This window comes from Nyctibius grandis, chromosome 5 (genome assembly GCF_013368605.1).
Source record: "Nyctibius grandis isolate bNycGra1 chromosome 5, bNycGra1.pri, whole genome shotgun sequence".
Classification (NCBI taxonomy): Eukaryota; Metazoa; Chordata; class Aves; order Nyctibiiformes; family Nyctibiidae; genus Nyctibius; species Nyctibius grandis.
In genome coordinates, this window is record NC_090662.1 from 8,124,243 (window position 1) to 8,133,626 (window position 9,384).

The 9,384-nt window shown below is 49.7% G+C and overlaps 1 protein-coding gene and 1 long non-coding RNA gene across 6 annotated transcripts in view; one reads left to right on the forward strand and one right to left on the reverse strand.

The window, feature by feature from the left end:
• Positions 1 to 4,461, reverse strand: part of SEPHS1 (selenophosphate synthetase 1) — a 26,368-nt gene extending 21,907 nt beyond the window's left edge. Inside the window, exons 1-2 of one of the 3 annotated variants that reach the window (XM_068401325.1) lie at positions 4,378 to 4,461; positions 473 to 735 (exon numbers count right to left, since the gene is read on the reverse strand). In XM_068401325.1, the coding sequence (XP_068257426.1) occupies positions 473 to 665 (193 nt within the window). In that variant the 5' untranslated portion in view covers positions 666 to 735; positions 4,378 to 4,461. Of the gene's footprint in view, positions 1 to 472; positions 736 to 3,490; positions 4,000 to 4,377 lie in introns of those variants that run through there. The other 2 variants (XM_068401324.1, XM_068401326.1) reach the window with 2 other exon arrangements.
• On the forward strand, positions 3,684 to 9,175 carry LOC137663783 (uncharacterized). 3 transcript variants are annotated; one of them, XR_011048222.1, is made up of 4 exons: positions 3,684 to 3,865; positions 6,776 to 7,081; positions 8,226 to 8,459; positions 8,844 to 9,175. It is a non-coding gene; the product is annotated as an uncharacterized lncRNA (long non-coding RNA). The 3 variants fall into 3 exon arrangements; XR_011048221.1 differs by having other exon boundaries at positions 8,260 to 8,459; XR_011048223.1 differs by having other exon boundaries at positions 8,263 to 8,459.
• The last annotated feature ends 209 nt before the right edge of the window (positions 9,176 to 9,384 follow it).

Below are 9,384 nucleotides of genomic sequence, written 5' to 3' on the forward strand. Positions count from 1 at the left end.
CTCTTGCTCACTTTCTCTGACCCAGGAACAGGGGGGACAGGAGGGAGAAGGGAACTTCACCTGTGAGTCATCTAATTGCATAAAATTCATTGCATTCATTGCATAAATTTCCAAAGGCAATATATTAACATAAACGTCCAGAAAGTAACTGATACGACTTCAGTTTGCAAAGCATCTACTGGGGAAAGGGAGGAGGAGACTAAGGCCTTGTGTGCCTATCACAAGGGCCATTCCTGACCGTTCTTCCTTTGTAGTTGAGCGCACTGCAGGATGTTAAATAATTAAAGTAATGTTCTTGTATCCCAGATGCCAACAAATGACAACACGAGATTCATTCTTCAGATTTCTGGATGCTGTGCGTGCATTATATAACATACAATTTTCAAATTGATTAAACAAACCTCAAATGAGACCGTGTCATTAAGCAGACCAAACAGAAGGACCACGTGTGTCTAGAGGGGCAGCTACTTACCCAGCCTGGGCATAACTGCCCCCAGGAACTGTTCATCTTCCTGAAAATGGTTTTCTTGTAGAGATTCGAGCAGTTTCTGTAAGACATCCTGAGGCACTTTGCAGCCTGTGCCTTTCAGTTCAGTGAATCGGGTCAGACGGAAGCTCTTGTCCAGTTCATAACTTTCTGGGTTAAACGACTCCCGAACAGACATGGTTCTCTCGCACAGACTGTTGGCCTTTCCCACCCCAGAGCAACAGTATCAAGTTTCTCTGCTGATCAGTCTAATTAAATAAAAAAAAAATTGGGAACATTAGAAATTCCTAGGACCTGCAAGACAACAGGTTTTGCACGTGGAGCAAGTTAAAAAGAAAGAGAAAGCACTCAATGTCGTTGTTCAGTTGTTAAGACAGGTGGGCACATCTCACAGAACTCATTTCTCTCCAGGCATAACTACACCAGGCAAATCACAGAATGAATTTCTTTTCCAGATACGCTGCATAAGTTTTTCATTAAAAAAAAAAAGAATCTAACGTGCTTACCGACCTCATTTAACACAGAGCTAGTGAAAGAAGTAGTTCCCAGAGCACTGAGACTGACTCCCAGAAGGCAACCTGGGCCCTGATCCTGCAACACGCTCAGCAGAGACATCTGTTTGTACTCAGCTCAGTGCGGGGTCATAATTTTAGCCATTAACATATTAATCTCAAAAATAAGATGTTTTTCAAATAATGGCTCTGCTTCAGTTCTGACGCAAGAAGCTGAAACTCCATAATACACCTGTTCTCCTTGGGGGAAAACGCAAGCCCGGTGTTCTGTTAGCACAGGTAACAGAAGAACAAAGAGGCCGTATTTAAGCAGCCTGGTTTACCTACAAACATGCCAGTTCACCTTTTAGTATGTTCACAGACATAAAAATGTTGAGAAGTTTCTTGCCTCTCGAGCCCTTTTTTGTCAACTAACGATACTGAGAATACAGAGAATTGCCCATTAAAATGGTAATGTAAAAAGACACTGATGTAACTCATTTAATAAAATTCTTAACAATGCACGTCTAATTTTAGAACGTTTTTCCACTCTGACTCACATACGCCACACTCCAAAACTAATAAGAGGCCTAACCGAGACACTGACTTCTAAACAGAACGGCTGTGATAAAATGCAATTCATCTTTCTCAGAGAAGTTTTCAGGAATTACTGAAAAAGACCTGTCTGCGGTAGTTTCTTAGAAAGCCAGGATCCTGCCTAACAACAAGAATGGGGTTCAGCAGCATCGCTGACAAAATCTGATACTGATGGTCACGCTGTTACGAGGTTAAGCTGAAAAACAAAACCACGAATGGAAGTGACTGGTATTCGCTAAGTTCGACAGCGCTAAATGTAAGAAAAGAATTAAATCCACAGAATGTGCGACTGATTTAATACAGCACTTATTAACAAGTACATCCGTTCCATAAACCTTTAAGTCTACTAATTTATTGAATATAATTTGTAGGAATTGAAGTTTTAAGCTCCCTGAGAACTTCTGATGTGGAGCCCAGCTCCCCTTCACAGCGCTTTCCCTCCTTCTCGGGGAGGCGTGGCACTTATTTAAAACAAATCTTCCAAAGCCCAGGCTCGGGCAGTAATCCAAACTCCAGTTACAAGAACGTGTCTTGGATGAGCAATGAATTCAGTTCGTAGCTGTTGTCTTCCAATGCAAGACACCAAGCACTTGCAATCAAAAACAAAAAAAAAAAGATAGTGTCTGGAAAACAACCTGTCAACACAAATGGGAGACAAAAGCTTTTCAAGGAGGGGGATTTCCCCCCCCTTCATTCCCCCTTCATTCTTTTTTAACACTTCATTCTAATTAATTCCAGAAATTTATAAAAAGCAGCTTGCCCCACAAGGGGAACGTTTCCCTTCATCTAACTAATTGCAATATGCTTAGCACCCCCTACCTACTTATACAGGAAAGGATTCAGAGGCCACAGCCTACCATGAACTTTTTGCAGCCTGGAGGACTGTTAAGACACAGTGAATTACGTTCCCCGGTTTGAAAACAAATATTGAAACAAATAAGACGATTTCATTAATGGAAAACATCCACCGTGCAAGAACACAGTAACTTTTTAACGAAGATCTCAATAAAGCTGCGTGCAACTATGTTATTTCGCAGACTGCCACGGTGATACCCAGACGGTTTAGTAAAAGCAAGCCCCAAAGTAGGCCCTAAAAGGCCCACTCTGTGTAACCTCTAGACAGAATCAACTTTCCTTTCAGCAATTTTCCTTTCAGCTAAAAAAACAGTACGTTCTGAAGCTAACGGCATGTCTTGAAGACAGGGTCTGCTTCTGGGACTGATAACGCTTAGAGTTTTAGTCACCACTGATTCTTGCTTGCGCTTAGTCTTCGAGAATCCAAGGTCTCTGTTAAATTCCTCACTAATTACAAAGAAGGGCCAGATACAAACACAACTGAACATCTTTGTAGTGTCTAAATTGACTCAATTCACAGCTCTGACACCAGGAGAAGAAATAAATCCTGTAAGAACCAGAACAGTATCTTCTCTTGGAATAGGTTTCTTGGAATAGGCGGGCTTTTCTTGGCAATTGTATGAATATTCATTTTTCTATAATGCATATAACGAGTGTGCTTTTGTCCCTGGGTGTGCATGCTAGAAGGAGAGATCCCCCATGCATCCAGCGCTGCAATAAACCATTGTCGGCTTTCTAAACTTTATCATTTGCTTTAGAGAGTTTTCTTGGTTACTATTTTCCAGTAACAACGGGAGCAACCTTCCTCGCAAGACCGAGTTTCTTGTGACTGCTGGCGGTCCATGCAGGCATGCAATCTGCGCGTTGAGCATCCCTCCCCAGCAGAAGAAAACACCTCGTAACCCAGATGTTTCTTACTTTAAGAGAACGGCATAATAAATATTAAAAACGAAAGTTTAACCCTTGCCTCCCCAAAGAGCTGAGAGAGGAGAGAGCACAGGAGCAAAAGGGGAGAGCGAGGAAGAATCAGAGCGAGGAAGAACTAGAGCCAGGTACCTACCCAAAACAAACCCAGGAGCAACTAACCCAACCGCCCGAGACCTGCACGGTGAGGAGCTGCGACCACCACCATGTGTCCAGGGAGGGCGGCGAGGAGCGCTGCGGAGAGACATGGCTCGGGGACACCTTAAATTTCCAGCCGCTGCCTTTAAAGGCAAGTCAGGGCCTTCGCTGCTGCTCTTTGTGCAGCCGCCGAGGAGGAGGAGGCGGGAGGGAGGAAGAGCAGCCCGCAGGCTGCGCGCACAGAGCGGCCGCGCACGCAGCAGCCCCCGCGCCTCGCTCCGGTGAGGGGCGAACCCCGGGGGGGTGCGGCCTGGCCGAGGGTCAGCGACCCCCGCACACCCCCCACGCGTGTCCGGGGCGCACGTGGGTGCAGGTAAGATGTCAGCCGGGGCGGGGTTAACCCCTTGCTGCCGGGGGCCGGGTCTGCAAGCGGCGGCGGCGGGGCGAGACGCCGGCCTCAGGGCGCGCGCGCGGGGCGGCCTGTGGAGCTCTGGGCGCGCGCCTTCCCGCCCCCCTCCCGCCGCCGCCGCCGCTCCGCGAGGGGAAGGAGGGGAAAAGGGAAAAAAAAATGTCGGCGGGCGAAAAATTTAACCCGCCCGCTGCCGGCGCCGCGCTTTTTTTTAAAGCGGCCGCAGCGGCGCGGTGAGGCGCACACCCCCCGCGTTCCCCCGCCCTTCCCCCGGGGCCGGGCTGAGGGAGGGCGGCGGGGCCCGGGGCCAGGCGGGCAGCCCGCGTTCCGGCGGCACCGCGCCCGCCCCCCGCACCCGGCCCGGCGTGACGGCGGAGGCGAATTCCCCTTTAAATCTCCCCGCCTTGCACCCCCACCCCACCCCCCCTCCTCCTCCTCCTCCTCCTCCTCCCTCCCTCCTCAGGTCTCCCTCTTACCGGCTCGCCTCCTCGCCCTCCGCCTCCTCCCGCGAACGGGACTCCCAGCCCAGTCCCACAATGCACCGGGCGCGCCGGGCTCCCTCAGCGCCGCCTGAATAGAAATGCCGCCGCCGCCGCCGGGCACGGGGGGGTTAAACTCCCCCCCCCCGCCTCTCCTCTCCTCGCCGCGCTCCCCGCCCCCTCCCCTTCGGCCGCCGCGCGCGCGCACCGCTCTCCACCCCCCCACCCTCCCCCGCGCGCGTTCCCGCGCCCGCGCGGTGGCGGCGCGCGCCCCGTTGCAACGCTCCCGCGGGCGGGGGGTGTGTGTGTGTGTGTGTGTTTGCGCGCCACGCGCAAGGGGGGGGTGCAGGTGCGTGGGTTCGGGGGGGGGAGCGGCACGGTGGGGCCACGCAGAGCCCCCCCCCCCCCCTCCCCCCGGAGCTGGTGGGTGGGGCGGGAGCGTGGCTGGGCACGGGGGGGGGGGGGCGCCTCCTGCTGGCGGGGGCTCGCCCGTGTAACAGCGAGGTGCAGGGCGGGTGTTGGAGCGGGGTTTAAAAGCCATCTCGGGCTGGTGAGGGCGGGGGGGTGCGTGTCCTCGAGTCCCCGTTTCATCCCGCCCGGCGGGATGCGTTGTGCAGGTGTGCGTCGATGGCTCCTGGGGTGGAGAAGCCCCGCTGTCCAAATCTAACATTTCCTCTGCAAACCGCAAGTCTCAGCGAAAGTGACTGCTCCGCGATGTTCGTAGAATCCCAGAATGGTTTGGGTTGGAAGGGACCTTTAAAGGTCCAACTCCCCTGCCACGGGCAGGGACACCTTCCACTAGACCAGGTTGCTCAAAGCCCCATCCAACCTGGCCTTGAACACTGCCAGGGAGGGGGCAGCCACAGCTTCTCTGGGCAACCTGGGCCAGTGCCTCACCACCCTCACAGTCAAGAATTTCTTCCTAATATCTAATCTAAATCTACCCTCTTTCAGTTTAAAACCGTTCCCCCTCGTCCTGTCACTACGCGCCCTTGTAAAAAGCCCCTCTCCAGCTTTCCTTCAGGTACTGGAAGGCTGCTATAAGGTCTCCCCGGAGCCTTCTCTTCTCCAGGCTGAACAGCCCCAACTCTCTCAGCCTGTCTCCATAGCAGAGGTGCTCCAGCCCTCTGATCATCTTCGTGGCCTCCTCTGGACTCACTCCAACAGCTCCATGTCCTGCTTACGCTGGGGCCCCCAATACTGGACACAGTACTCCAGGTGGGGTCATTTGTTGTCCTTGGATGTCCAAAATGTTGGGTTTTGGAGCATTTTGGAGGTGAGGAGAAGCTTCACTCTTCATGGCCCACGTGAGAGAAACCCACAACCTTCCACCAGCCCTGACTTTTGCCCAGAAAATGGCCAAAAAGTCACATTTGATCAATGTTACACCCAAAAAGCTGGGCAAGAAAGAAGAATGCGGGGGTCAGGTGGAATTGACAGTGGGCAAAATTTGGCCAACAGTAAATTTTCCTGCATGCAGAGCCAAGACCGTGGCCCTGGGGAGCCAGAGGAGCCCTCAGGTATCGTCCCTGAGGGTCTCCATCGGTGTGCGGCCCTTGGAGGGCTGCAGTTACCACAGCAGAAGTGCCGCTGCCTGGCTGGGTGCGTCAGCTGGTGTCTTTTTTTTTTTTTTTTTTTCCCCAAAATCTGTGTTGGAACACACTTCAAAAAACACGTACTCTTGTTTTTAAGCAGGTGGTGATGAGTTCAGCCCAGTCCTGGAAAGCTGCGCTGTGTTTAAGGTACCCGTACAGCCAGGACATCGTTTCTTGTTCAAGAGTATTTGCCCGAGTGAACCCTTTTCCATCACCAATTTGCAAAGCATCCCATTTTTCCGTACACATTTCATATATAAATCACTGGAATCTGACATATCTTTAATGGGTCTGATTTCCAGTGTCTTCTCAGTTCGTTTTTCTACCTGAAAGTGGTTTCCTTGCTTCTACAGCCCCTTTTCCCAACCAATTAAAGCCAAAAATCAAATGATTCTGACTTAAAACTTGTCTTGCTTTACGTGTGAGATGAGTTTTCCCCAGAACAGAGGGGGTTTCGGCGTTATGGATAGCGTAGGGCCCAGTTTTACATTGCCAAATAGATAAAAAAAGCAGTTCAATGCTTGTAATTTGCAATTAAGTACCTAATTAAGTAATTGCCTGTTAATTCAAAGACTTTTTTTTATGCAACCGTCTTTGAAGAAGTTCTGCCTAAAAGCAAGCAGAAAGAGAAGAAATTAAAATGTTGCTTTTCTTGCCTGATTTTAATTACTCTTTTTATCTCTGAGCGAACGTAGAGCCGCTGGACCTCAGTGCAGGGGACCAGAGGTGCACAGGAGCTCCCAGTGCCGAGCACCTGTAGGAAGTCACTAATATTATTTGTATGATTAATTGATTTTCAGGCTCCTCCGTGTTGCACTCCTAATGCATTTCAAGCTCGACACACAGAAGTTGTTTCTCTGGGAGCAGCCGTGGGGCGTTTGACCGATGGTTTTGACACTAGAGATGAACGGAGGATGCGGCATCCGCAGTTCTGACCTGGAATTTGAACTCTTCTTCAGTGCCTCTCCCTCCTCTCGGAGGGAAAACATGCAGAAGATCTCGGGATCTTCTGATTGCCATTGATCCAAGCTGGTTTGCTGAGCATTGGCTTCGTATCGTGTCTGCGTGCTCCTTGATAGATGATTTCAATCTGGAGAAGAAACCCCGTAAGTGTCTTGAGAGGAGGTAATCGGATGCTCTGATCTAACATTTCTGCAGCATTTAGCCATCGCCTCCATTACCAGCACCTCATTAAAAAAAAAAAAATCGTGGAACGTCAGGAGAACCATGAGATAAAAGAAAAAATGAACACTGCTATTTTTAAGCCCTGACTTAGTTTTTTTTCCTTTCCCGTTTCTTTGGATGGATGGGGGAACTGAATCACATTTTCATCTTTTTTTTTCCCCACACCCATGAGGGATAGACAGTTATTTCTTTAATACAGGGGAAAAAAACCAAATTGACATTTCCAGGTGGTAGCACGACCGAAAAACCCGAATACATGGAAATTCATGTTAAGGTGGTGAGGTCTGGTGGTGCTGCCACGTGCCCTGTGTTACGCGCAGGAGCGGGAGGGAGGTACCTGCCTTGTGGGTGCCATGCCAGGGGCTGCCCCTGCCCCTTCCTGTGGTTTCTGAGGATGGGATGGTCACATCTGAAGACAGAGATGTGGGAAAGGGTCTCCAGGAAGGAAAGCACACACAGGGGTATCCATGCAGCCCATTAGGACCAGTACGGGTGGGACCCTCTAGAGCTGAAACTAAACAGGACCAGGCTATGGAGGTGAGCACTGTGCATAATTGAGTGCACTGATTAATTAAAAGCACGTTTCTTGGCATGGGCGATGGTGGAGCATCCTCAGGTGGATCTGCACGTGTCCCAGTGGACATGTGCACCGGTCCCTCCTGCCTGTGCTGGGGTGAGTCTTTGCGTGGGCAAGCAGCGGGCAGGAGAGCAGCTTTGCCAGCAGAACAAGCCAAGAGGGAGCAGCGAGCCGCATCTCCGCTGCAGCTTCAGGTTGCTGTTGCTGCACCCAGCACGCGTGTACCCTGTTCTGCTGCTGGGGCCTCGTGGTTGAAACGGCTGCTGAAGAACCTGTGGGATCAGAAAGGGAATCCTGTGCACCCAGAGGAACGTCCTTTTGGTGCAGGATTGTAAGCAAAACCCTAAAAGAGTAGTGATGGATCCAGCAGCCCTGGGGAGAGCCCGCACTGATGGAATCACCTGTTTCATGTAACATTGTCCTAGAGTTAAATAATGGTTTTCTAGGGTTAAAAAATGATCACATAGTTCTTCCCCCCCCCACCCCAGGGGCTTTTTCACCATCTGTGTGCAAAATCTCCAGCAGAAATTCCATGATCTGGAGCGATTTGGTCCGATGCCACGAGAACGGTCTGCTCTGCACACCTTAGGAAGTGCAAAAAGGAAAAAGAAAGGGAGATCGAGCCCTCCGTGCTGCGGCTCCTGGGTGCTGCCCGATCGCTCAGTCACATCAAAGCCGGCTGCCGACACAGAGGACGTGACAGATGTCCTTAACCTTTACAGGTGCAGGGCTTGCATTTCTTCAGTCTTTTTTTCCTTGGATGACTCAGAGCAGGAATTATTAGCAGCTCAGATTTCTTTGGCCAAAGTGTTTTGTTGCATATACCTTCAGGTTAAAGCTAAGCAATATTTTTGATCCACGTAGGCTTCTGACTTGGTTCTGTAACTTTGGTGTTTACAAAATCATCAGCATTCGAACTCTCCCTGTTCTTTTTCTTAAATGTCAACAGAAACTTTTTTTTTAAATAAAACAATGCAGCCTCCCCCTGCAATGTTTGTAACCAAGAAACTGTGGCATCACAAGAGCATGAGAAAATATTGCTGATTAAAACCAGGGTAAGAAATGACAGCGAAAGTGGTTTTTTTTTTTCTTTTTTCTCATTACAGAATTAACAACGAAGTGGTGAATTCTGTGGCTGGTAAAGTGGGATGTGCTGGATCAGCCCCACTTGTGTTGAATACTGGGTTTAATGCACTGAAACTCCTTCCACTGGCATGTGGGGCTGGTCATATGCTTTTCATATGAAAACTTTAACTTTGGTGTTATAATTTAATTTCTTGTGTTGTAAAACACATCTCACAGCATAGCTTTTCCCCCACCTCTCTCTATTTTGACAAAGCAAAGTAAGTTTGTGCTATCGTCGGCTTTCCTTGCCTCGTTTTTCTCTTCTTCCTGCGTCTCATTAATACACAAGCGGTATTAAATAATAATGATGCCAGTAGTGGCCTCTGCTGTGCCTCGCTGTTTGCTCCTTTTTGCTTTGAGGAACAGATGTTCCCATCTTTGTTTTCTGTTGCCAAATGGGGACTTTGCCCCTTTAACCTTTGATAAGGTGCTTTAATAGTCTCTGACGTGAGATTTTATCAAAAGCCGAACAAATGATACCCACGTAGCAGCTTTTATTAAATGTTCCCGTCGTGTTTTACA